The 27,475-nt window shown below is 44.9% G+C and overlaps 3 protein-coding genes, 2 non-coding genes and 1 pseudogene across 7 annotated transcripts; 1 reads left to right on the top strand and 5 right to left on the bottom strand.

Annotated features, from left to right (window-relative positions):
• Window positions 1-439: 439 nt before the first annotated feature.
• On the bottom strand, window positions 440-1,549 carry LOC101784398 (annotated as a pseudogene).
• A 3,911-nt stretch (window positions 1,550-5,460) lies between these two features.
• Window positions 5,461-9,902, bottom strand: LOC101776969 (mRNA cap guanine-N7 methyltransferase 2). 3 transcript variants are annotated; one of them, XM_004976239.3, is made up of 12 exons: window positions 9,453-9,902; window positions 8,285-8,385; window positions 8,094-8,172; window positions 7,910-8,004; window positions 7,743-7,814; window positions 7,540-7,649; window positions 6,977-7,087; window positions 6,801-6,893; window positions 6,605-6,673; window positions 6,336-6,424; window positions 6,159-6,256; window positions 5,461-6,067 (listed from the first exon to the last, which is right to left on the bottom strand). In XM_004976239.3, exons 2-12 carry the CDS (start codon window positions 8,381-8,383, stop codon window positions 5,948-5,950), a joined length of 1,035 nt encoding a protein of 344 aa, XP_004976296.1. In that variant the 5' UTR covers window positions 8,384-8,385; window positions 9,453-9,902; the 3' UTR covers window positions 5,461-5,947. The 3 variants fall into 3 exon arrangements, with proteins under 3 accessions (XP_004976296.1, XP_004976295.1, XP_004976297.1); XM_004976238.3 differs by having other exon boundaries at window positions 9,457-9,902; XM_004976240.3 differs by having other exon boundaries at window positions 9,503-9,902.
• Window positions 9,903-11,244: 1,342 nt separating this feature from the next.
• TRNAT-UGU lies at window positions 11,245-11,316 on the top strand. Its single transcript has one exon. It is a non-coding gene; the product is annotated as a tRNA-Thr (tRNA).
• Window positions 11,317-13,114: 1,798 nt separating this feature from the next.
• TRNAF-GAA lies at window positions 13,115-13,187 on the bottom strand. Its single transcript has one exon. It is a non-coding gene; the product is annotated as a tRNA-Phe (tRNA).
• A 963-nt stretch (window positions 13,188-14,150) lies between these two features.
• LOC101776549 (transcription factor PCF1) lies at window positions 14,151-15,238 on the bottom strand. Its single transcript, XM_004976237.2, has one exon. It carries the CDS (start codon window positions 15,150-15,152, stop codon window positions 14,547-14,549), a length of 606 nt encoding a protein of 201 aa, XP_004976294.1. The 5' UTR covers window positions 15,153-15,238; the 3' UTR covers window positions 14,151-14,546.
• A 3,335-nt stretch (window positions 15,239-18,573) lies between these two features.
• Window positions 18,574-26,966, bottom strand: LOC101776143 (probable sphingolipid transporter spinster homolog 2). Its single transcript, XM_004976236.3, has 16 exons — window positions 26,184-26,966; window positions 24,933-25,061; window positions 24,592-24,693; window positions 24,033-24,137; window positions 23,862-23,937; window positions 23,382-23,456; window positions 22,920-23,022; window positions 22,718-22,783; window positions 22,082-22,157; window positions 21,735-21,832; window positions 21,568-21,644; window positions 21,241-21,354; window positions 20,358-20,477; window positions 19,992-20,120; window positions 19,612-19,690; window positions 18,574-19,137 (listed from the first exon to the last, which is right to left on the bottom strand). Exons 1-16 carry the CDS (start codon window positions 26,525-26,527, stop codon window positions 19,016-19,018), a joined length of 1,815 nt encoding a protein of 604 aa, XP_004976293.1. The 5' UTR covers window positions 26,528-26,966; the 3' UTR covers window positions 18,574-19,015.
• Window positions 26,967-27,475: the final 509 nt, after the last annotated feature.

The following is a 27,475-nucleotide window of genomic DNA, read 5'->3' as shown; positions in this document are numbered from 1 at the left end:
TAAGAGCACCCGCATTGTTGAAGAAAGGCGATGCTCCGTTTGGAAAGAGAAGATGAATCACCGATGATTGCACACTGTGAGAGCCGAAAAATTTTCTAACCTCGACGCCCGTACATACCTCGATTGTCGATGCCACAAAGTAAAATATCTTTTCTCCGTGCGCAGGGACCTAGCACCGATGCTTGCACGTTGCAGCATGCTGGGCATCGTTTGCTGCTGGGCATCGATGGGACGTTTTCTGCTCGGCATCGAGGTCCGCCGCTGCGGGTGCTCTAATGGAACGAAGTCTACCGAATACATTGGGTCGCTGTTCGCGTGATGCACGAGATTGCTAATAAGAGATTGCGAAATGTTAGTTGTCGTATGCTGGTCTCATATGCCCCACTTAGCTAATTATTCATTTGAACGTCCATCAAACCCCGTCTTTGACGTATAACAAACATTTTTTAAAAAAAAAAACACCGTACGCAATATTGATATATATCAGTAAGGGAATTTTTCACCACAAAGTCTAGGTTAGAAGGTTGGCTTTCGTAATGTTTTGTTAGTATTATTTACCCTTTTTTTTAGTATTATCTATCTCCGGCGACAGATGGTTCGCCCAATCCCCCACCACGCCACGCCGGAAGAACGAGCTGTTCTCCACCGTGCCGATGACAAGATCAGTCTTGCCGCTCTTGGTCACCTCCATCGTGCTCATGTGCTCAAAAGAACACAGCCTCACAATGGCATCCACCACGCCGGCCTCCTCCTCCCCAGCGCTGAACGGATGACCCACGAACTCCGCCAGCCTCCGGACGTGTGCTGCAGGGTCCCTCTGCATCTCCTCGTACCTCAAGAAGAGCACCTGCTCGGGCCCCGCTAAGTGCTCGTGCCAGTACCCGAGCACGTGGTCCCAGTACGGCCCGAACGGCGACAAGCCGCTGCAGAACAGGTCGGCGGCAGTCTCCACCGAGAGTGGCTCGAGCTGGTTCATGGCCCGGAACTTGTTCGCAAAGTCCCACTGCGAGATCAGGTGGTCCTTGGGGTCGCGGCACACGTACACGATCTTGCAGCCCGATGTCGCGATGGCCCTCGGCAGTGACACGATCGGGAGGTGCGTGGCGAAGAGCCTTGGGTCCGGGAGCTTGTCGAGGTCGGGGATCTTGTTCCTCGTGTAGAGCTGGTACTCGAAGAACTTGATGCACCCGTGGGGGCCGAAGGAGATTAGAGGGTGGTCGGCGGCGTCCACGGGGTGCTCTCTCCGGTGCACGGTGGAGTACAGGAGCGATTTGATCCCGTGGTGCCGGACTTGGGCAGGGTGGCGATGATGATTCCCGATGGCCGCGCGGTGAAGCACGCGTCGGCGACCATGGCGCCGACTATGGGCACCAGGCTGCAATACCAACGTTGGTCATGGCGGTGGAATTGGTTGCTGGACAAGCCTTCTGAGGTCGGCAAGGAGGAGACCAAGTTGGCAAAGTGCTGGTAGAGTTCTGGATTATTTTGGGCTTCCGCGTCTGTTTCTGTCTCGGTTTGCAAGGGAGAGGTTTTCATGGAGGAAGACAAGGCCTCGCAGATGGTTAGTTTGGGCATGGGAACCCTTAGCAAAACAGCTTCTTTATAGGTGATCACATACGAGATGCAGTCAACGAACTCCACGGTCGCTATCTCCGTATGATGCACCTGGTGTGCACGTAAACAGAGATGCAACTAGGCAACTAGCGCTTCTTTATAGCTCTTAGCTACTCCATTATTAGAAAGATAGGCTTAAGTATCCCTCAATCTCGAATCGCTCGTTAAGTCGTTATGATGCAGAGAAAAACTTAAGAACATGGAGCGACTCCGAGAGTAAAAGATGCATCTATGTGTCGGTGTTTTATACCGCCGACTAGTGATTATACGCCACATCTTCCTCACTTATGGTGGCTAGTACACAAGAACAAGAGGTTTATACTCAGTTTTCAGCAGGAGTCGTGTTCCTTGGATTCAAGTACACTGGAGTTTACAACGGGGTTTATACTGGTTCAAAAAGATCCTTACGTCTAGTTCATGCGATGAGCGTGTGTGAGGGTTTGTGAGTCGTGGAATCGAGAGAGCGAGAGAGAAGGCCCGGTTCCCTTTATACAGGCTAGGGACTGGGCAACATTTTGAAGAAAGGAGGGGGTCTTCTGACCTCAGAGCTCCGAAGTCGTTGGATGGTCGGAAGAGTACGGCCTGAGCAGGCGATGTGGGACCCTCCCTGCGGGGCCCGCTTGTCTTGTTCTCCTTCGTCGGTCTTGGGCCCGTACGGTCAGCACGGTAGCCCCTGTGCGGCATGGAGCGCTTACGCGCAATGTGGCCTGTACCGGGGCATGCCTCCGTCCCGTCTGCCAACCCCGCGCCAGAGAACAGGACGGATACTGTTGCTGACATCCGTACCTGGAGCGAGTAGGCGGGCTCCGGGTCAACAGCTGGATGAGGCGTGCCACTCACCCCGTCTTTTCCCGACCTGTTGGGCGCCCTCACGGCTACTCAACGCCGTAAGGTCTAGTCCTGAGCCCCACCTCGTACGTCGGGCCCGCACCAGGCATGCCGTGGCTGCCTTGTCCTGACCCCGATGGGCCATTACACAGGGGAGGATCATGATGACATTCAGGTGCCCTTTGTGCGTGTACGGGCCGCGTGGCCTCTTCCCTCGGTTCCTCCTAGTACGGTCCGAAGGATGCGGCCTCACCCTTAGACCCCTGGTTAGAGGTCGGCCCCCTGGCCCGGTCACGTCCCCGTACTCAAGCTGGCGTGGAACGGTCAGGATACCATGGCTCGCAATTAATGCGCTAGCCCCACGCAGGTAGGTGGAGCACTCCAGGCCCCACGCGGGTCCCACCCCCGAGTTGGGTGGCTCGGTGGGTCGTGGTCTATCGCAACCGACCTTGGGAGGTCGGGAGATGGGCCGTGGCGACATATGGGCTGCTTTGGGGTGCTCCGAGCTTTTAGGCCTTAGGCCTCTTTATACGTTAGGAGTCATTAGTTCCTCCCGTAGAGATGCCTCTGGTATAGGAACCCGTCGCTGACATAGATTACGGAAGGGCCGCATGCCCTAATCTAAATGTAGGGGGGAGGAGCACCTAAGATTATATTAAGGCTGTTGGAAAGCCAAAACGCCGGTAAAGGTGCTTGTAGCAGGTAAAGGGATTCATGGGAGAAAATAACAGTTATCTATCTATTACATATTGGGAAACAATAAACACCAAGACTCAGCAATGATGCGTTCCTCTGCTGGCCACCGGCAGCTCCACATATGGGCATCCTCCTTCCAAGCCATCCAGAACCGGTATGAGCAGCCAGCGGCTGGTTAAACACAACATCATTCCTGTGCTTCCACAAGTGCCAACAGATGAGGTGAAGGAAACTATCAAAATGTTTTGCTGGCATAGGACAGGTGAAAGGGGTTCTTTCTGATGGAGAGATGTTGTGAAGTTGTTCGATAAATATAAAGGGTTGGCAATAGTAACAGTAAAAAATGGCAGTACATGCTCCCTATGGCATGATTTGTGGGAAATCAGGTCCCAGCCCGAGCATATCCCCAGCTTTTCTCTTTCACCAAGAAGTAGGATATCTCAATTCAAAGAGCATACGAAGTTGCTGATATTCACCAATTATTTCACTTACCCCTTTCATTTCAAGCTTTTGACCAACTCCACCAGTTGGTTGCCAACTTGGAAGGCCTGAATCTTAATGATGAACAAGATATTTGGACATACATCTGGGGTAGTCTATATTTTTCATCGGCAAAAGCTTATCACTTCCTCACTGGGCATAGACAGGTGCATCATGTATTTAAATAGCTGTGGAAATCAAAATGTCAAAATAAACACAAGGTATTCTTTTGGCTAGTTCTCAAGGACAGGCTAAGCACAAGAAATATTCTCAGAAGAAAGCAAATGAATCTTCCTTCCTATGATTGTATCTTGTGTCAGCATAACAATGAAGAAACCTTACTTCACCTTTTGCTGGAGTGCCCCTTTGCATTTGAATGTTGGATACGCTTAGGTTTGTTTCCTAATCTACCAGATGAACCTTACACAATCCTCAATAGTTTCAAAATTCAGCTCCATGTTCATTTTTTTATGGAAATCATAATTCTCATGAGTTGGTGTATATGGATGGTCAGAAATGACTGGATCTTTAAGGGAATTGCCCCATCAGTTCAGAGTGTTTTGCTCCACTTCAAATTTATCTTTACTCAGGTTATCCATAGAGTAAAAGAGGATTGGAAAAAACCCATGTCTCAATGGATTTTCTTTGTTTCTTTCTTTGTTTGTTAACTTGCTTTATACGATCTATTTTTTTTATAATATATATCCAGCAGGGACTCCCCCTCCTGTTCCTAAAAAAATGTTTTGCTGGCATCGTTGTTGGGCGTCGAAGCTCCCAAAGCTCGGTGACAGTTTTTCCAGATATGTCGATCCCAAGATGTAGCCAGACCCGTGAAGCAAAACTGCAGGTGAGCATTAGGTGGTTGCAGTCTTCTTCCGCTGCCAGGCAAAGGGTAGCGTCGTCGATCACGTTCTTCACAAGCAAGTTGGACCGGCACTGAATGCGCTCCTGGACAAGGAGCCAGGTCAAGAATTGGACACGGGGGGAGTCTTGTTTTTCCAGACGAAGTTGAGGGATGCAAATTAATTGTTGGAGTTCAGTGTCCTCGGGGATGTTTCGTTTGAGGGTGTATTGATTCATTGTCTTGTCACCCATATTCTTGTTTGGTTTGAGAAATAGAATGGGTTATCTCATCTATCATCACAACATTTCTCATATTAACCTGATTAGTATAAACATAGGGGTGTAGGGTGTTTAGTTTGAGAAATGGCATGCACATGAACAAATTTCCCAGGAACATCCGATTATGTGATTGCCTCATGGCAGTTGCATGCATCTTGATAGTCCGCACATACAGAACGACGTCACCTAGCTCCATCAACCAGATGCATGTATCAGATTTCCTGACGGCCAGACAGCTACTTTTTTTTCCCCATTATCTCAGGAAAAAAAAAAGAACAATAATGGAAGGATGGTTTGGCTTCAGCCATAGATTAAGTTATCGTCGAGACAGACACTCAGAATCTCATTAAGTTGCCGTGCCTTGGCTCTTCTGCATGTTATGGTTTTTACTTTCGAGAAAGAAAAGAACAGTCAACTGAGATTATGGAGCATATCAGGATCTTTTGGAATAGCCCATTCGCTCCTGTACACAAGGTTTGCTTGGAGTTTGGAGGGTGCAGAGACATCGACCAAGCTTAGGGATGGGTGACGGGGCGAGCTACCAGTGTTGTAACATCATTTATACTAGCTGCCGAGTGCCGAGTAACCAACCATATACAGAAGGACGACGACACCCGCAACCGCAATATACTCGCATAGATAGACATACTGTGTTGTGTCGAGTGATCAGTATGAGTTGACGTTCTGGAGGCACTTGCTAAATCTGAGCCGACACGGCAATTAAATTCAGTGACATCCTCTTCATCACAGTGATTAAGAGCTGACGAGAAGACTTCCTGTCTGCTTTGGGTGCATTTTACTACTCATACAGTGGAGCAGATGGACCAACACGGTTCAAGTGATATATAGTGGCAAGAAATTATGGAAGCAAAAGGATCTGATGAAGAAGAGATTCCTTGCTGTTGGCCATTGTTAACAACTAACAGCCTGATACTTACGCTTGATAACCCCTTGCAACCAGAATATGTTGTTGTCTCTGAAGATGAAGGCTTACATCGGAAGGGTTTCAAGGCACCTTGGGGCCTTGAAAGTTGGACAAACTCGAAGAGCTAGAAAACCCGTCTCTGCCAGGATTGGGAGCCTCCTAATGTTGTTTGATATTTTCGTGAACTCTTAGTGCACACACCAGAAATTGTCCTCAGTGGGAGGAAAAACAAATACTAAAAGCATCATCACCCGAGTTCAAGCAGGATTTGAATTACCACCATCAAAGCCTCATATCTGCAGGTCCAGGACCCAGGATGCCTTTCTCATGATCCAAGGGAAGCACATCCGTATGGGAGCGCCTCCCATCATCTGCTGATGCCTGCTGCCGTCGGAGCCATTCCTATTGTTTCAAACAAAGTGTGAGACCAACAATATTCTCCAATGAGACAGAAAAAAAAACTACATCTAGCTACTAAGCAGAAGAAACATACCTCTTCGTGAGCATTATCAGTATCATGCAAGTCGGGTGTTACAATAGGTGGTATTGCATCTGGGTCAGGCTTCTGAAATACAAAAGTTGAATACAAGCCTGTAGAAACCAGGTGAAAAAAGTGAGTAAACTGGGACCTTACAATCTGATGCAGCAAAAAAGAAGAATTTTACACCACCTAAAATGTCATAGGAACGAGTAACAAGCTTTCCACGAGCATCCAAAAAACTTGCACTGTAACCACCAAGCATTGGAGCAAATTGTATTCTGAATCATTCAGAACCAGAAGTCAAATACAGTTTGGACATCCCACGTTGTTGGTAGTCACCACATTACAATTCTTTGGACAGCAGGTTATGAATGGAGTAACTCAAAAGATACAAATGAATAACCAACAAGAAAATGACTCCATGAAAATAATAAAGGTCTTGACATAGATATAGCTACCTGTTATCATCATAAAACTCAGTTAAATTCTGGATCTCCACATATTCAAGTCCAGCCTCCCTTGCTAATCTGTTTCAACACAACCAACCATCGTGAAAACTCTTATCATCCGATCTGCTCAAATTTCTAGAGATTTTGCTACCATGACAATGAAGCTATGCAAAAAAATGTTGAAAATAAATTAGGAAAATATGACCTCATAAGGCTGGGAAAGTGGACCAGGCAGTGATTTTCAAATACTGCTTCACTCGCAAATTTGAGTTGGTACTTTTTCCCGAAGAAAGGAAACCTGCACCATACACAAAGGATTCCCTCAGGAAGTCAATATGAACAAAGTTTCAGGTACATTTAGGATACAATTTAAATTCATACTTTTCTTCCTCAACTTCAAAGGTAATGGTATAATTCTCCGAGCGAATGCTATTTGGAACAGTCTTCAGACCTTTGTTATGTGAAGCCTCAACATTCTTTTGATATTTTGTCCTACAGAATAAAAAGAAAATACAAATCAACTTAGAAAAAGAAAAGAGTTTTCTCAAGAACATTACGACAACAACATAGCCTTTTAGTCCCAAGCAAGTTGGGGTAGGCTAGAGTTGAAACCCAACAAGAGCCTCTTGGGTTTCATCTCCATTAGAATGGCTAGGTTTAACGTTGGCTCACCAAACCTATCACAACCCTCCTCCTTTACCAGGGCTTGGGACCTGCTATGTTGAGACAACATAGGCGGAGTTTTTCTCAAGAACATTGAACGCTAAATTTGTATAAGAGAAGGTGAATTAAGCTTTACTTGCAGTGAAGCATAAATGTCAGCCTACATATTTTACTTGGTTGGTGGATGACCACCCAAGCTTATAAGACGTTTTTTCTGAATAATAGCTTAAAGAAAAAAGAGAAGACATTAAAACATAAGAAGAAAAAGGCCGTGACTATACCATATTGTAGATGAATCAGGAGTCATGCCAAAAAAGTAGCCTCCAGGTTTGAGAAGTGATGATACATTATTCAGAAGCTTCTTTGCCCGTTCTTCACTCTCGAAGCATAACTATCTTTCAAAAAGGATAAACTATGAAGATTAGCAAAGCTCACAAGTATATCATATTCCAGAACTCTAGACTCTAGAGAACCACCAACTCGCCTGCAAGTGCTGCATACAACAAACTATATCTGCTTGGATGCCCTTTTCCTGCACTTGAGCTTCAAAATCATCCTGCCAGGTAAATGTAACAAAAGCTAACTGTCAGCACTTTAGTGCAATTGTATGTGTAGGAATAAGATCTTGGAAGGCATGGATGGAGGGTGCACATCAGAAGGATCCAACTCGATGAACTCAGCAGTGAAAGGTTTCCTCTTGTTCTCCCATAGCTCACGGGCATCACTGACACCCGATGCAGAGGCATCTGTTACAGAAATTGGTCTGATGATCAAATTAACTTGTTGACATCTGATAATAGACATTGGAGGGCACAGGCTAGTGGAGGCAGCCTACCGATTCCTATGTAGTGGCCAACCTGGGCATCACACCACTTGTCAGTATCAACTCCACCATCGCAATACAAGTCACAGACCTAACACATTTACAACCAGCAAATGCAATATTAGTTTCAGGATTCTGCTGCAGAGTTTCTCGCTGATTTGGAACAAATTGTAAATCATAAAAGAGAGCAGCAAATAACAGACCGTAGCATAAGGAAAGGAAAAAATTTTGATGAGGGCGGTCTTGGCAAATTCATATAGCCGAAGATGTGGTGGTGGTGGTGGTGGCACTGCCACGTTCATCTCTGCAATTCAACGTAAGCAGATTAGCAGTGGCAAAACCAAGATAAAAATAGAGCGCGTGCAATATGAAAATGAAAAGGCTAATGTTAGAAAGTGCATCGAATTTCCATACATACAAATCTACGAACAAGACAAACAGGCAATAGTGAAACACTAATAGGAACCCCCGCGCAGTTGCACAGGTTAGCAAGCTCAAACATATAGGTTTGCTCATAAAAAAGTCGAATATATTAAAAATGTTACAATTCCTAAAAACTGGCATCTCCAAGTAGAATTATTTGGTTTAGTTACAATGTACAATCTTTTCATTATAGAATACAATGTGATTGTTCCTAATGGGAAAAACTTCTTCAATTTCTATTCGTGCTTGGAATATTTTATAAACAAAACATGTGGCAAATTGAGGGCACTGCATGAGAAAAGGATAAGGCATAGGATAAATGTCAACTGGCAAAGGATAAGCACAGGGTAAATCAAATGGCAATGGGGGTGCCAAAATTATACAATCTGCAGTTCACTGCTCATGTGTCAACAAAAAGTAAGCATTTTTTAAATAACAATATCTTTGGAAAAGAACAAAGATGTTTTTCTGTAGTCAGGCCAGGTAAGCTGATATATCTAATTATTCTAGTTGAACAAAGTTCATAAAGCTATACTTATATTAGTACCATTTACACAGTTCGCACAGGCAGAAGTACATGGACAATGGTTAAACAAAAAATCATGGTACAGCAAGGAGTCAAGGTGAAAAGACACTTGATATTCCTTTTTTTCCCGGTTTGGCAATGCACACAAAAAAAACTACACTTGTCAAGGAGGAGGGTGCACAAAAGAATAATTAACTGACACAGCTAAAAAACCTATACAACCCTCCTCATTTAGGTTATCTCTAGTAAGTTCACTAAGATGAGACAAATTAGCATTTAATTCTAGGAAAAGCCTGTGGAATCTCACAAGCTGCAGCGGTTGTTCAACTGATGGGGGTGAACTGATATCCACAAATCGGAGTGTATGTGCTATATATCTTGAACAAATAGGAGTGCATATGCTAATCGGAGAGCAGGCTGACCTACCAATTGGAGTCTGGTGCCTCGGGTGGGGATGCAGGGCCCTGCTTACCTTGACCACTACTACCGCAGGCCGCCGGACTGTGGCCGGGAGAGGCGTGGGGCGGCGGCTTGGGTGGGGGTGCAGGCCGACGGCCGGGAGGTGGGATCCACGACCAGGGCACAGAGCGCCGGCACCAGCGCAGGGCGGCAGCTGGGAGGACCGTGTCTACCGGCGGCCGCCAAGGGGCAACGGGCGGCAGCCGGGACCTGGTACGGTGCGCCGGGGGACCACAACGTCTGCCAGGGCCGCGCCACCGGGATAGAAGATCAGGGTGGTGGGGCCTCGCGGTGGCCGAGACGCAGCCCGGTGGCCGCTCGTCGCCGACGCGGGAGCAGAGAGGCGGCCGGGATAAAGCCGCGACGATAGAGGCGGCGAAGGGGTGGAAGCCTGGAAGGGAGGAGGGGCGTGCTGCGTGCGGACTACTTGACTGCGGTTAGAGAATTTTACAAATGACCCCTCAATTGGATCGTGAAAAATAATCGCGATCCGGATATTTATATAAACCCCTTGAAACCGGATATTTATATAAACCCCTTGAAATGGATAGCGATGAATAATCACGATCCAAATATGTTCAATTAACCTCCAAAATCGGATCGTGATTAATAATCTCGATCCAACTTTTTTAGAAAGCCCCCCAATTTAGTGGCTTACCTCCCTATCCTCCTCCGGCGACGGCGACGGCCGCGCTCGCCACGGCAAATGGATCCCCACTCCTCCTCCAGCATTAGCCCTCCCTTCCGCATTTGATTTCTGATGATTCTGTATGCTTAATTCTTCACTATCCTAGATATATACACATCAATTCCGCAAGCACCTTCATTTCCAGACGTCCTGTTCGCATCTTCCAGCACCTGGATCACACCGCTATGGCTGCACCGATGATGAAGTCACCCCGGCCAACATGACCTTCATTTCGAAGCTGTTCACGATTCCAAGAGTAATGGCGCCGCCAAAGTATGCTCTTCAATGCCGCTGCCGCCTCGGCGCCTCTGGCCATCTCCTCCCCGTTGTATCCCACGAACCCCACCGAGATTACTCCCATCAGCATCAGCACCATCAGGTCGATGCTCGCACCTTCCATCCGGGGTCCGGCGGCATCAACGGCCGAGAAAAAACAAGACGCGGTGGCCAAATCGGCAACACATCGGCCCAGGTCCAAAGTCCAACGATCGGAGTGCTAAAGGCGATGCCACTAATCTTAGACCCTGTTTGTATACGCTTTTCCTAGCCACGCTTGGATTATAATCTAAACGAAGATTTTCTCGCTTCTCGCTTCTCGTAGTTCAAATCGTTGAAGCGGCTTACCACATAAGCGAGAATCGGTGGAAATAAGCAAAGCGTTTGGCGGGATTCTCACTTCTTTCCACCGATAAGCCACTTATAAGCGGATACAAACGGGGCCTTAGTCCAACGATAGGCAAACCACTCGTTCACAACCAAATCCAAATAATTATCATCCACTCCTTACCCTCAACAATCCCATCCAGAAATAATTAACTTTGTTATAATATATATATATATATATATATATATATATATATATATATATATCCAATTGATTAATTATACCTCCTCATTTCTAATGGGTATATAATTTTCTATCCAAATCCTCCGCATTTGAAATGGATGTGGATTTAGGAGTGGGAGTGGATAGCCCGTGGCGGGACTAATCTAATCGGTCGTGGTGGTTGGTCTAACTGGCGGCAATAAATAATTAAAAAAGTACCAATAAATCAAATTTCACGTTAGCCCCTATAGCTCAGTGGTAGAGCGTCAGTCTTGTAAACTGAAGGTCTGTAGTTCGATCCTGCATGGGGGCATAGTTTTTTAAAAATATCACTCTTGCAGTTTAGTTTTCATGTACTTTTGCTATTTCCCCCTTTTTGTAGTTTACTTCTCATGTTTTTTTTTTATTTTACCCTTTTGCAGTTTTCTGTCCTGAGTGAAGACTCTTTTTCTCCTTTTTGCCTTTCCTCTTCTAAAGGGGTGTTTGGATACCCCGTGCTAAAGTTTAGCACCTGTCACATCGGATGTTTGGATGCTAATTAGGAGTATTAAACATAGACTAATTACAAAACTAATTACACAGATGGAGTCTAATTCGCGAGACGAATCTATTAAGCCTAATTAGTCCATGATTTGACAACATGGTGCTACAGTAACCATTTGCTAATGATGGATTAATTAGGCTTAATAGATTCGTCTCGCGAATTAGCACAGGGGTTCTGCAATTAGTTTTGTAATTAGCTCATGTTTAGTCCTTCTAATTAGCATCTGAACATCCGATGTGACACTGCTAAAGTTTAGCACCTAGTATCCAAACACCCCCTAAGATACAAATCCTATATTTTTGTCACACATACTGCAATCACATTCTAAGTTACCGTAGAACTGTATCGCGCATCTAAGCAAGCCAGACCAAGGTTGAGCTCCAATAATTCAGCCCACTAATCCGTACCGTCAGGGAGAAATGTATGCGGTTATACTATACTATCATCACTGAACAAAGCAAGCCGTCGTTGACATGCGCACAGTATCAGCTAGCCAGCAAGTATAGTAGTAGAGTGCTAGATTAATCTAACAGGGTCAAGACTCAGGAGCAAGATCTGTCGATAACTCTTACAAATGCATGAGGAATGTCATTGGCATAAACTGTTGCTCAGACTAGCTCAGCGTTCGCCTAACAAAGCACAAAAGGAAAAAAATCATTTTACTCCCCTCACCTATCCACTCTGTCCCCTTAACCCCCTGAACAAAATTTTAGCTTATTGTACTCCCCTGAATTATTTCATTTGGTTCAATCTACCCCTAATTAGATTTCTCTTTTTTTTTTCTCTCTGTATGAGTTGAATTTTGAGTTCAAATTTTGTGAGTACATACAAAACATGATGCTTTATGTTAAAAAATTATACAAGAATTTTTCATGGTTATTTTTATAGGTTAGGAATATTTAATATGAAATTGATCTTAGATATATAAAGTTGTAAGAAAAGTAATCATGAAGAAATTCTAATGTATTTTCTAACGTAGAGCATCATGTTAGAAGTCAACTGACAAAATCTAAAATTAAAACTTAACTTGTACGTGAAGAAACAAAAAAGAAAAATCTAATTAGGGGTAGATTGAACCAAATGAAATAGTTCGGGAGAGCAAAGTGAGCCTAAATTTTGTTCAGAGGATTAAGCGGACAAAGTAAATAGACAAAGGGAGTAAAATGGACATTTTTCGCACCAAAATAAAAGGCTCGGCGGACTGAACTGACGGTAGCAATATGAACTGTACAACTCAAAGGAAATACATCTAAATATCTGATCTTAGAGCATGCAAATGAATTGTTCAGTGGAGCGCCCTATATCCCTCCTCTGTTTCTTCGCTAAAAAAAATATATCCCTCTGTTTGTATTGCAGAGAGGAGGTAGCAGGGGAAATATGACAAAAAGAAGAGGGTAAAAAAATCTCCAGTGGAGGGCTGCATATCCCTCTTCTGTTTATTTTGCAGAGAGACTGGTAGCAGGCATTCCAGGGAGGATGGTGGGAGGGAAAAAAGGTATAACAAATAGATTCAGAGAGGAAAATGGCGAGAGGTAAAAAGGAATAACAAATCAGAGCATGAAAAATATGCGGTGAGCGTGGATCGAACACGCGACCTTCAGATCTTCAGTCTGACGCTCTCCCAACTGAGCTATCCCCGCTAAGTGAAGGAATTCTCATAATTATTTTATATAACTATAGATCTCTAACAGTTTGTTTTCACCAGATGTGGACACGTAATGTACCAATCGCTGCATGGCACACCGAAGCAGGAGTCAGATCTTTTGTTTTCACCTCAAACCAAACGGGACCCCTCCCAGTACACATTACTGACATGTCGCGTAGGACCAGCGCCAACAGCCACTGGAAGGAATATCCATAGCAGCTCGCTAGCTGGCCGCCACCAAGGCACCAACCTACTACCAGATGGGCCAGTCTGCGCCTGAGGTCCATTGCCATGGCCACCCATCATTCATCTTCTTCAATCTCGATCAGCCTCTGCACGTTTTTCATCCGCCGAGAAAATGGAGCCAGTACTTCTTGCAATTCTGCACGGAGTACAACCTGCACCTGCAGTAGCTGTAGTTGTACACTTGTACTGGTACCAGTGAACCGTTGATATACTTGATACTGTGCAAAAAGTCTGCGAGCGAGCATGGTCTGTAGTACAAGGCAGGGCGCCTTTTACAGAGCGAATGGCCTACAGCTTGACACGAATCATGTCCGGCGAAACAGCCTGAACCTTTCAGAGGCAAAGTGCAGACGCCATCGACAGACGCAGGGCAGGGCTGGAGCTGCAGCTGCAGCTTTTGCTCCAGTGCAGAGACAAAGCAATTCACGTACTCCTAGTCGAGAAGAAAAAGGAGGGGATAGCATGGGCTGCCCTGTTCCCTGCCAACGACTACACAGCATGTGGCCTGGGTTTGCAGAATTGCAGGAAAGGCAAGGTGCAGCAAGCTACCATGAGATTGAGATGAGAATATGAGAGGGTGAATAATGTGGAGGTGCTTCATCGCTGTTTCTTTTTCCTTTTAAAAGCACTTCATCATTGTTTCACAGTCGCAGGAGAAGCCAATCTCACCAGCCATTATCGACCTCCGCGCATCAAGAGAACGAACAGCTTCTGAATTCTCAGGACAAGGTTTCTATTGAAACAGCGAGCGAGCAGTGACATACAGAGTAACACGCCGGCATTGTGTTAGAATTCAGATCAGTTGACAATTCGGCATGCAGAGCACTGACCACTGATCACAGCACAGAACCACGGCACAAACCCAAGACAACGAACAAGCTCATCACAAGCACAAACCCTGACGAATGCTATCTACAACCGCTACCCCCCGATCCGATCGCGCATTCTTGACCTTTCGGTTCAGATCAACCTTCTTCTCACACCGCAGATCACAGGAAAAACACACGGAATGCACCCCGGAGATGCACGAAACGAGACCCAAAAGCACAGCACGCGGCATGCCCACGCGTCCACGCATGCAATTAACGTAGCAATGCTGCGGCGGCGGTCACCGGGACTCCTCCTCGGACGGCCTCGTGGCGCCGGAGAGCACGGAGAGGAGGTTGAGGTGGTGGCCCTGCTGCGCCGCCGCCACCGACGCGTACGCCTGCGCCGCGGCCTCCTGCGCCGGCGAAAGGCCCCACGCCACGGGTCGCGCCTGCAGGGTCGCCCAGAACGGCGCGGGCGCGGGCGCCGGCTCGTGGTCCTCGCGCGGGCGCTTGCCGAGGAGCGGGTGGGCGGCGGCGGGGGAGGTGGACGGCGCCGAGGAGCAGGAGAAGACGGCGGGGGTGGTGCCGGACCCCGTGGCCGCGAGGATGGAGGGCTCGGCCTGGCGGAGCAGCCACTCGATGGTCTGGCCGTCGGACTTGAGCCCCAGCTCGCGGGTGAGTTGGAACACGCGCGCCGCGCACACGATCGGCATCCGCACGCGCCGCCCGCGCCCGTTCACCTTGCTGTGCCGGTCCTTGCCGGCGCCCGGGCTCGCCTTCTTCGGCGCGGGCGCCGCGACGTCGGAGGCGGGCGCGGCGGCCGCCAGCGACATCGGCGCCGGCGCCGGGGACGGCGCGGGCATGGGCCGGTAGACTTGGAAGGTGGCGGCGTCACGAGAAGCCATGGCAGCGCTCTCTCTCGTCGTACAACGAGTTTGTTGGTGGTGGACAGGGCTTGTGGGGAGTAGTGATGGGGATAGCCGGATAGGGATAGGGCCGTGCCAGGCCCTTGGCCCCCGGGTGGAACCATTTATAAAGCGGCTTGATTTTTTATGCCAATTTTATCTAATTCTTTCCTTTCTTTTTGGCCGCCAGTATGCTCAGTTATAGTATTGATCCTAAAAAAAAGTTAGTATCCATTTCTAATAAACACTGATAATTACTTGATATTTGGATATCAGGTACATGAGGAGTTGAGCTTAGTAGCTTGCTGACATAGGGTGCTCTGAACATTAGCGAAAAGAAAATTAAAAAGTTACATTAAAAACTATTTTTTTCACTTAGAGTCGGTAAATTTGATGGAACACAAATGTGCTCCGTTTTCTGATAAAATGTGTACGTATTTGGTAACATAGGGATTAGGGAGCGCGTTAACATATGGATTTGGTAAATGTTTGCAGTTATGGAAGGATGCAACATCTGAAGAAATTTCAGTTCAGTACTTTTGCTGAAAAGAAGCCCAGATCTTACAGTCCGGCTTGCAATTATCCCATAGAACCACGATTTGGAATTTGGAAGCTCTACCTTCATTATTTTTGGCTGATACGTATATCCGCATATACGCTGGATCTGTTATTTTTTATTTCGGTCTTTTCAGGGGGGGTTCCTTTTACGCAATTATTGATGGGGAGGAAGGAAGTAAAGAGTTGCAGGCGCCTCAGCCCTGACTGGACGTTGTCGTCCGTCTCTAGACTAGACTAGAGTCTACAAAGTGGCGATGCAGGGACAGGCACGCAGCGCTGTGCACTGTACAACGCTGGGGCCGGGGGGGCGCGGGCAGGGCACATGGGGACGCTGGGGTGCCTGGGTCCGCCGGCCCTGCTGTGGTGGCTCTCACTTTGCTGTAAGCCTGTAACCCCGCAGGGCCGGCTTCTCGCAATTGGCACTAGGGCTGCTAGTGGGGCGGTTGAAATAGGTTTTTCGTTCATGAGACCTCGAATTCCCACGTTCCAGCCTGCATTATGGGGGTGACGGTGTGTGTTTGAATTGGTTAAATTTTAACATTGGGATGGGTCGGGTAGATCACAAATACGGGACAGGTTGGAAGTGATTTAGTTTTAGGGTCCGGCTCTTAGCATGGGTCACGATATAAGTCCAGCCACTACTTTGCACAAAGTAGCGGACTGTCAAACTAATTCATCTGCAACAAATTTCGATCAGATGTAAGATTTTAGTTTTAAGGTCCAACTCTTGACGCAGGGTCCACATATAAGTTCACCAGCACTACTTTGTACAAGGTAGTGGACTGTCAAGTGCAACAAATTTTGGTCAATTTCTTCAAAATTTTAAGGTGTGAACTCTTAACGTGGAGCTCACATATAAGTCCAGCCGCACTACTTTGCACAAAGTAGCGGACTATCACACTAATTCATCTGCAACAAATTTCGGTCAATTTCTCTAAAATTTTAAGGTGTGAACGCGAGGTTTTAGTTTTAGGATTTGACTCTTGACGCGGGGTATACATATAAGTCCAGCCGCATTACTTTGCACAAGGTAGTGAGCTGTCAAACTAATTCAACTGCAACAAATTTCAGTTAATTTCTCTAAAATTTTAAGGTGTGAACACGAAGTTTTAGTTTTAGGGTCCGACTCTTGACGCGGGACCCACATATAAGTCTAGTCGTATTACTTTGCACAAAGTAGCGGACTGTCAAATTAATTTACCTGCATCGAATTTCAAACAATTTCTCTAAACTTTTAAGGTGTGAACATGAGGTTTGTATAAATTTATGGGGTTCATGTACCAAACCTACGGGTTATATCAATTTGTGGGGCGGGTTGGGTTGGGTTTACACAGTAGAATTATGAAGTGGGGTGGGTGGGTGAATGAGTTAATTTATTGCGGGTTAGGGTGGGTTTGGTGCGGGTTTCAACCCTTAGCAGACCTAATTGGCACGTGATCTCAAATCTCATGATCTCATCTTGCTTCGTATCCTTACTGTACTTAGGCCCCGTTTGGATACCCTGCTAAAGTTTAGCACCTATCACATTGGGTGTTTGGATGCTAAGTAGGAGTATTAAATATAGGTTAATTACAAAACTAATTGCACAGATAGATTCTAATTCACGAGATGAATCTATTAAGCCTAATGAATCCATTATTTGACGATGTGGTGCTACAGTAACCATTTGCTAATGATGGATTAATTAGGCTTAATAGATTCATCTCGTGAATTAGCATAGAGGTTCTGCAATTAGTTTTATAATTAGCTCATGTTTAGTCCTCCTCATTAGCATCCAAACATCTGATATGACACTGCTAAAGTTTAGCATGTAGTATCAAACACCCTTAGCGTGACATCGACCATGGCATTATAGATAAGGTCATAATTCTAGGTGATGAAGTATTTGATAATTGGACGCAGAGAGGAAGTTTCAGGCCTCAGTTTAAGCTGGAGCTGTTTTTCAAATTTCAGTCTAGCCCTACTCCTATACCATATGCAGAGAAGCCGAGAGCAAAGATCCGCATCGATGGCTATGGATGGCGACGGAGCTTAATAAATAGCGGTCATTTTCGCTCAAAAAGGGCCAAACCGTCACAGGTCATTTTCAAACAGAAAAGGGCCGGGAGACGCGTGCAGCGAGGGGCGAGATACTGCCGGCGATAGTCCAAGAAGGGATAGCCCCCTACTGAATCTGAATCAGGAGCTCGATCCAGCGAACGGTGAGCCCCTTCGTAGTGGATGCAGAGCTGAGATGCAGACATGTCACAGCCTCACCCTGCGCTGCTACGGGACGGTAGCTGCGTGTGGCGTGGAGCCCGGGGCCGAGAGCGCCGAGCGGCTGGATCATCGGGAGGATTGACGGCTCACCTCCTGGCCCTGACGCAACGCAACAGGTCGCAGTTGAGCCCAGCCTGGACCACCTGGTGTGGTTTCTCGCTTCTGCGGTTCTGCGCTGCGCTGAGCTGCGCCTCGTCGTGCCCGCGCGAGCACCGGCTTGCGTTTGTGTAGGGTACACGCCACATTCCAGTCAGGAATTGACGCCGCGTTTTTATTCCAGTGACCTACCGGGATGTACTAGCTGTACTGAAATGATAGGGACCATGGCTGGGTGTCGACCTCTGCTATGCATCAACAAATTCATTTTTTTTATTTTCATATAGACAAATGCTGGGCATGCTCCGTTATGCCACTTGCGAAAGAGATCGGTTGCATATCCATCTATGGCATTTCATGGCATCACCAGCTGTATAGCCTCCATTGATTCTTCTGCTGGATCATGGGAAGCATACTTCTCCCAAGCCTTTCGACTATTACAATTACAATTTACAAGACAACTCCAACGCCAGATTTTGGTATTCGAACGCATATCAACAGTGAAACGGGCAGAGCAAACCAGCATTGTTGAATTCTAATCAGAAGCTAGATCGTGGCACCAAGCTGCTGAAATGTTTCACATTTGTAAATAAAGAAAAAAAAACTGACATTCACTTGCCTGTTTCTGTAGTATGTACACTAAAGTACTCCCTCCATCCCAAATTATAAGTCGCTTTGACTTTTTTTGATACATTCACTTTGCTATGTATATAAATATAACAATATGTCTATGCATAGCAAAGTGGACGTAAAAAAAAGTCAAAGCGACTTATAATTTGGGATGGAGGGAGTAGAAAAGAACGCAAACCAAACGGGCCTATCATATGTACAGGGTATAGCCAACTGACGTGCAAATTTACATTTCGCATGTTTGCTAGCACATGGTAAATAATCCGACTAAGATCACCCTCCAAAAAAGAAAAGGGTTATGACCCGCACTTGCACGGATTTTAGTCAGATGTCCGTGCCCCCTCGTTGTCATCAAGCAGTGGCCTGAGATTTGACCTCTCGGCGGCAGGAACAGCATCCTCGCTCTCTTCCTTGAACCGATCCACGCTGGGGACGAATATGCCTGCAACGAGAAGATCATCTCAACTTCAGTTGAATTATCACAAAATCCAAATCCAGACATCAGTGTACTACTGACTACTGAGCATTGTGGACGATGATGTTAAACTGAGGGGGATCATCTGCTGGAGCTGCAAAGTCACTGGTTATTATTATATTAAAAAGGCTAAAAAAATCAAGAAGAAAGGGGCAACTAAAAGGTGCATCAGGCCCTTGTTCTATGTGGGAAATTTTATTTTGTTCATGGAAATCAGAGGAATTTCCAGGCTTAAAATTTTACTCGATAGAAAAGGAATATTCAAACCAAACAAATAAGCATGCGATTTTTTTTTGGGTGGATTGATGCTAAGTCACAAGTGTTCAGAACATGTAAATGATCCTACAGTGGGATCATGCTTCATACAGGCTTCTCTGAAGCATGTGAAGGCAAAAAAAGGGAGCACATAGACTTTGTGACACTGTAGGGTTTTAAACTCACCAATAAACCAGAACACAGCTGCAATGAAAAGGATGGATGTCAATATAAGAGCCGTGGACCTCCAGTTATTGATTTTGTCCTGCATCAAGGTTCAAAAAGCATCTCTCAGGGGAAAAAACTTAAAGAACACAACAACCTATATGCAACTTGTAAATGCATTGAGCTGAGACCAGAGCTTAGAAGTACTGAGATGTGAAGTAACGTATTTCACACAGAATCCAATATACCAAATTTTCAGCAATTATTTGCACTACATGGGCCAATCTCATATACATGATGGATCTATATTTTAATCACGTAGAAGGAAAATGGCAAGTTTGCTGAGGCAGTCTGTTTTGACTGACTAGAATACAACACCAACAACAATAACGGACAAGTACCTGAAGAAGCCCAACAAGAGGTGAAGAAGGCACATCACCAAATATATGGATTGAAACAGTGGATACAGCCATTGCCAATGGCCGCAAATGTGGCTTCACAGTATGAAGGCATACAAAATTTACTGGTGCCTGCAAGTCAAAAGAATTAAGCATACGCAGATGTTAGCTAGGTGCATTCATCTAAATACACTGAAGAAATGCTTATTTGCTCAATGGCGTGAAAAGCAAATCAAGATAGAGGCGATTTTGCAAAATAAAGCAATAGTTGCATACAATACCCATGCAGCAATTACCATGGTAGGCAATAATGGCAACAAATCTAGGACTTGAAGTAGTATAAATGTTGAACAGAAGAAAAGGAATTACCTGAGTTGCAAAAACCAAAATCTCCCCAATTGCAAAGAAGAATATGAATCCATATAGGCTCTTGAAACAAAAGGCGCCAAAGCAGAATATTGCCCCTAGAAATGTTGCGCTAGAGAGAAGCTGCAAGGGAAGTCCCGTGAATCCATGGAAGTAAACATAATATGACTAGTTATGATCGTTGAAAGCGATACATGAAATGACTTAGTTAAGCTTTATTGCCCCCAAATAATTCACACATAAACTTTCTCTTTTTTTTACCAGGCAGGAGAGTTGCCGATTATATTAAAAGGAAGATGAAAACCCAGATTGGGGAATACAACAAAGGAAGAAAATAACAACCCAGACGCAAGCAACTCAATGTTCTGAGGGTTTAGTGATTCATATACAGTTGTGTAAAATTAGTGTCCAACCAAACATGCCCTTAATGTTACTGTAATCATGATGATAAGAAACCAAATAGGCAGTGCAGGCTGGTCGTTACACTTTTGTAATCGGCACTGCCGTAATCTAGTTCTCTGTGTGGGTGTGTTTGTTTTGGTAGGGTTTACACACTTCCTTGCATCGTATACTTTCTTCTTCTTAATGGAATGACACAACTCTTCTGCGTGTTCGAGAGAAAGAAAGAAACCAAATAGGAAAAAGAATGAAAACAAAATTAGGGGATCATACGTATTTTAGCAGTTTAGGGAGATGACATCGCAACACAAGTTGAAGGACCATGGGTGTATTTTACTCAAGCTTATTAATAAGGACTGCAGAATGTTAGCTTGCAGCTCACTTCGGAAGGAAAAACAAAACAAAAACACAGATAATTTGGTTATGAAAATAACAAACTGCATTTCGACTGCTATATTGTCAAGGATTAGGTATTGTATTTTCTTACCTTGAAAGCATTAGGAATTGTAGCCCCTATCTTGTCAAGGATGATACCTCCTGATAGAGTTCCAAGGATTCCACATACTATAGTTATTCCACCAAACATAAGATCTGCGCTCGCCTGATTAAAAAATTCAATGAGAAATGTAGTCAGTTGGATATTATGAAATAGAGTATTAATCTAGATCAGTGCTAAACTGGACTTAAATTGTGGTCCATCGAGATTGAACAGTCTTTTTTAAATAAGAAATGTATAATGGTCACACATCTAATATATGATTGTATGTAATATGCAAAGATATTGCCACATGTGAGTGAAAGACAGGACTTCTACCATATTGTAGATCTGTTTGCCCGCCTTGGGGCCCCAGTAGGAATAAGCACCGATGACAAAGTTATAGGAGATGTAACCTGAAATAATATAGGGAAAGGAAACTTCAGAATCATAAATAGATGTACAAAAAGTGTGGAACACACAAGACATTGAGAGGATAATCTGACCTAAGACAACGATGAAAAAAGGCATCTCTTGTAGTAGTTCTTTCATATCTTTGCCGAAACGACCAATTTCAGTCATGAGACTCTGGCCAAACCTGGAGCTGCAGGATCAAAACAGAGATGTGTAATGAGCCTTAAGATAGATCATTAAAAGGTCCAGAAAAGTCTAGTAAGCACATGTACATATAGCTCCAATGATCACTTTAAATATCTAAAACATTTAGTTATACCTGCTTGAACAACTGAGATAAATCATCATATTGCATTGAAATACATTACATAAAGGCAATAAACATTAAAACAAATCAATATTTGACAATTGCAAAAAAAAAATGTCTAGAAGTGCTTACAAGGATAACTTTTGTGGGACCTTTCCTGCAAGATCATCGATTCCACCAGGCATAACACGCTTTGTCCCATTATTATCTGGATCAGACAGAAATAAACAGAAAAGCAAAAATAAGGGAGCATTAGCCATAAGTCAAGAGGCAGCTTCTACTTAGCATGAAGGCCACAAGCTCTATGCATGAGGGCCACCAAAGACATATCTATAACTTAGTTGCTAACTTCCCCAAAAGTACTTGGTCGCCGCTCTGAATTTTAAATAGAAGGAAATTCAAAATAAGCTAACATCCTTAGCAAAACACCTGCCTTACTTCTTAAATTACTTATCTTATGAATCATTTGAGATGCTTATGAATGCCAAGCTAGTCTTAAAATATTTATCTTACAAACTATTTGAGATGCTTATAAAAGCCAAGCTAGTTCAATTTCATCATAAAATTAGATCTGCGGCTCAGAATTGTTTGTTTTACAAAGATGAACAGAAGCACAAGAACATCAGAAACCAGAAGAATCTCAGCATATAAAGAACAACTGGCTCCAATGGAGACTATTCTTCTATGCTCTACCAAAAAGCAAAATTGCAACAAAAAAAAACTGTTAGTTGTCCAATGGGAGGATAAATATTGATACAAGGCACATACTTATCTGATCTTGAACCTCAGGATTAAGCATCTGGCCGTATTCTTTTGTTCTGTTCTGAGAAAATCCTGGTAAACAAAATCCCAGCCCCCAAAGAGGCACAAAAAGTGAAAAACATCAGGTACCACAGGATGACAATTACAAAATGCTGTATAGTGAGCTGTTTGCTTAGTTAACAATAACTGTAAGAAAAGAAAGGCATACCTTTCAGCTCTAGTGGCTTTATCACAAAGCCTAGAATAACAAAAGGAATCATCAAAATTGACTCTCCCCAGAAAGCAGCACGCCAGTTCAGTATTTTCCCAACCTGGTGAGAATAACATAATTTGTTTAGCCTGTTCATACAAATTGATAGCACACTTGTACAAAAACAAGCTCAATAATGAAGGAGTTCCATCATTTAAATCATAAACAAGAGAGAATTTATGGTATCGTTTGACCCCAAAAATTATTCCACGGTGGATATTCATTTACACTGCCTTAAACAAAGAAGCCTTAGCAAAGGGAAAGAAATAGCCATTTGATGGGTAATGTGCAGAGATGCTAGAGATAAGATTGCAAGGATCAGGTGCTTCATGTAAATAATGCTGAAAAAGCGTATTACTCAAACTGTAACTCAAGTCAAAACTGAATAGGAAGAAAACCAGAACTTATGATAAGACTTACCAGTCCACCATAAACATAGCCTAATGCTATTCCAGTTGGTATGCACATGTAGAACATAGCAAGCCATCCTGTTTTCTGGTAACATTAGCAGCAGGAAGTTATTGGCTGATTAAAGACATGAAGAACTGTAAATAGCAGTAACCATTAAAAACAATGTATAGCATAGCTTGATGAGAGAATTGCTTGAATATGCGCACAGCTTGGTGTTATGGTGTAAATGCCATGCCCCACGAATCCTTGTATGCTAAGGCCCAATCCCGACTTGGGGCAGGCCTATGCAAACATACTAGCTCCCTTGGACATTTGTCCTAGTTTTCATCCAAAAGGAGCTAACCCAGAATTACCAAGTTTGGATCCCAAGTGTGTGCTAGCACTATCCAGTGTGGGACTAAACTCTCCACAACTACACACAGAGGTAGCTATTAATTTTGGACAGATGTTTACAGTAAAGCAATCTCAAAGGCAGTACAATAACAGAACCTGAGCTACTGGTGCATTGTCATCTATGAATGGAGCTGCCAGACTTATAAATGAAGCTTCACCAACACCAACTAACCTGAGTAACAAAAATTTGGATAATGACCATGCAATTAGATGATTGGCATTGAATCTTTCTTAACAGATACTTGAAAGAGATGAAAAAGCACTTACATGCGGCATATAGTAATTGACCAGAAATCAAAAGAGACCCCACAACCAGCTGTTGCGATAGTCCATACTAACAAGCCAACACCAATAAGCCTGAAAGGATTATGTCTGCAAGGAAGGGAAATTGGTCACAAATGGAAAATGAATAGCGCTTCATATTGGGGGACATGAAACATGAATTACAGCATTCACCTCCATCGCAATTCGCAATACATACTTGTTATTATTTGTTAATCTGCAGTATGTATTAGAACATTCCTCTTCTTATTGGTAATACTTCTTGCTTTTCCATAATTAATATAACTATATCAATAAGTATGAGCTAGAGCTCCATTAGTAAACATTTCATTATCCAGTTTCTAATACTATACTGTTACTTTTGAGAACTTGCATAGAAACCTCTAAATAGAGCTAAGAATATATATCTTAGTTAACTATATTCTAATTCCATCCACTTCATCCCTGCAACCACACAAAAAATTGGCTTATCCCATCCACCCTACACCAAACAGACAACTTGGACGTCCATAGCCCTAAACACAAGAATGAAGAGAGAGCTAACCTTTTTGCCAGGGAAGCAAATATCAGTGAAGCCACCAACAATCCAACCATAAATGCTGAGGACAGCACACCATCTTCAGCATTACTAAGATTAAAGTCTCCCCTACAGAGGCCAAGCATGGTAAGACAGATAGTGAGTAAATGGAAAGAGTGTGGCCAACATATTGCATCTTAAGAAAGTAGACAAGTGGCGACTTATATTAATAAAAAATACGGAGGGGATCACATCAGCAAAAGAAAGTTGAATAAAACTTTTCTGGAGTTTCCAGCTTTAATTCTATTTGATATATATGTTAAAGATCAATTAAAAACAGTTTAAGAAAAAATTCTCATAAAACTTACTGAATTCCTGAGCCTGAGGTGCACGTGCCACCAGAACAATTTTTGCGGCTACCATTGACACCATTACTTGCTATTGCTCCTCGATCAACATAGTTTAGCATGTTGATAATGCAGAACATGACAAGTAATCTGCACGAGTAGAAAAATAATAAAACTCAAGCAAAATATATAACTTGAAGATACATATATACCCGGATACACCATGCCAATGCAATCTACATAAAGAAGAATTTGTAGACTACTATATTACAAGCTGATTGTGACAATAAATCATGTGAACAGCTCTCTCTCTCTCTCTCTCTCTACAACCTCCCCTCTCTCTAAAGTGAGATAAAAGGAGCATGAAACTTGAGGTTAATTCAGTGGAATGCTGAGCACATGATGATGTACTAAAAGTATTAACTGTGAGTCTGTGACCATACAGCAGAAACCTCATTTTCATATCAGATGTTCACATGACCAGAGGACAGCCAAATAACAAACTTTCTCTCCAGCTCCCATCTCGCTAACACTGAGATCCAAAGCGCTTCCATGCCCCAGCAGAATACAGGCAATAAAAGCTGATCAAACCAAACTCCAGGCCCCTTCCAATTTCGATGCACATCAAAGTAAATGCAACCTTATACTCACTGGAAAAGGTCGCCAGCTGTTGCCTAATAAAACAAAGCCCATCGATCGAACCAACACTGAATTAAAAACGCAGATCCATACCACGAAAGCAAGCAAACAAGGAGAAACGTAGAAATTCGAAAACTCCAAGCCACGAATGGAACAACCAGCGCGTTAAGCAAATTCGGATTAAACTAACGGAACATCGTTACACGCCATCCCCGATGATTTGTTAGTCCCATCGAACTACTGAATTAATGGCTATCTCCGTTGGCCTGCTTAGATCCCACCGCAACTTGAACATCGCCAGAAGCTCAAAAATACACAGTCCGAGCCATTGCCAAGCAGCAATCCAATTGGAGCTCCGGAGAACCCAAATCTCTCGCACCACGAGCTACGGCCCGACACGTCCAATTGGAGCTCCGGAGAACCCAAATTTCCCAGACCAAGCAAACAGCTAAATTCCAGCGCGTTCAATTGGACCTCCAGAGAACCCAAGGTCCTCGAACCATCGGCGGAGGCCAGCACCGCCACAGAGCTCCCAGAAAACCAGATGCAACGAAAACAGATCAAACCCACCACAACCGAGTTCCACGACAAGACGATGGTGCTCAATCGAGCTCTGCTACGGGGTTGGGTTACCTCTTAGGCGTGAACCAGGAAGGCTTGTCCCCGCCCTGGTCGCTGGTGCTCGCGGCCAGGCCCGTCTCGACGTCCCGCACCACGGTGACCGCCATGGCCTCCACGCCTGCTGCTGCTGCTGGCGCCGCCTCCTTCTTAGCCTCCACCGAAGCCGCCGCCGCCGCCGCCGCCGGTGCCTCCCGCTTGGAGTGCTCCTGGTCGCCCTCCGCCACAGGGGTCACCGAACCCGGCGCAGCAGGGAGGGGGTTGGAGGCGGACTCGACGTGGGATCCCGCAACTGGCACCACGACCCGGGCGGCGTCGTCGTCGCTCGCTTCCTGGGCGGCGACGGGTGATCCGCCCATAAAATTTTTTATGGGCTGATGAATTGACTCTGGAGAGTTTGTAATCGGTTACCACCACACGGAATTCCTCCCGTGCGCCGTCGGGATCCCAACGAAATATCTCATGGGTCCAACCGGAACGGATAAAATGTCGCGCGGGCGGGCGGGTTGGTCTTGGTTTTTGGTTTGGTTCGTTTTATAGCGGATCAGCCGAGCTGAATATTCGGTGAATATATTGATATGAGGAAGCGGGTGGTTTCGGCCGGAAGGGGAAGGCGACGCGGCCGTGGGGCTGTTGGGGAATGGAAGGGAAGGGGAGGGGAGGTAGGTTGCGGGAGCACGGATGCTGGCTGCTGGGTGCTGGCTGGTAGGGAGAGATTCCTTCCTCTCCCCCGAGCTGAGCTCGTCCTCTTCACGGCTTCGCACCGCACGCTGCCCTCGGCTCCCCGGCGGCGGCGTGTCGACGGGGAACGAGGGAGGGAGACCGGCGCTAGTGGACGTGCGGGGGCACGCGGCGCGTGGACCAGGCTCATGATGGACCGGCGGCTTATCTGGCCGTGGTAGCTCTACTACTCGGACGCTTTTTAAATGCGCGATTCTGGCGGGTAGCTGGGAGTTTAATAGCTGTATCTACTCGGACGCTTTTTAAATACGCTCGCAAATACTTGCAGCGCGTCAGTCAGTAGCTGGGAACAGGTGGTGATTGTGGATTCAGCCCGTTTGGTTACAGCGACTAAAGTACGGTCCACGTTTTAATTAGTTCACGTCACATCGAATGTTTAGATGTTAATTACGAGTATTAATATAGGTTAATTATAAAACCAATTGCATAAATGAAGGTTAATTCGCGAAACGAATCTATTAAATCTAATTAGTCTATGATTTGACCATGTGATGCTATAGTAAATATACGTTAATCATGAATTAATTAGGTTTAATAGATTCATCTCGCGAATTAGCCACGACTTA

Source organism: Setaria italica, chromosome VII (genome assembly GCF_000263155.2).
Source record: "Setaria italica strain Yugu1 chromosome VII, Setaria_italica_v2.0, whole genome shotgun sequence".
Lineage (NCBI taxonomy): Eukaryota > Viridiplantae > Streptophyta > Magnoliopsida > Poales > Poaceae > Setaria > Setaria italica.
The sequence above is the reverse complement of the archived record's forward strand: the minus strand, read 5'-3'. Positions and strand labels throughout refer to the sequence as shown.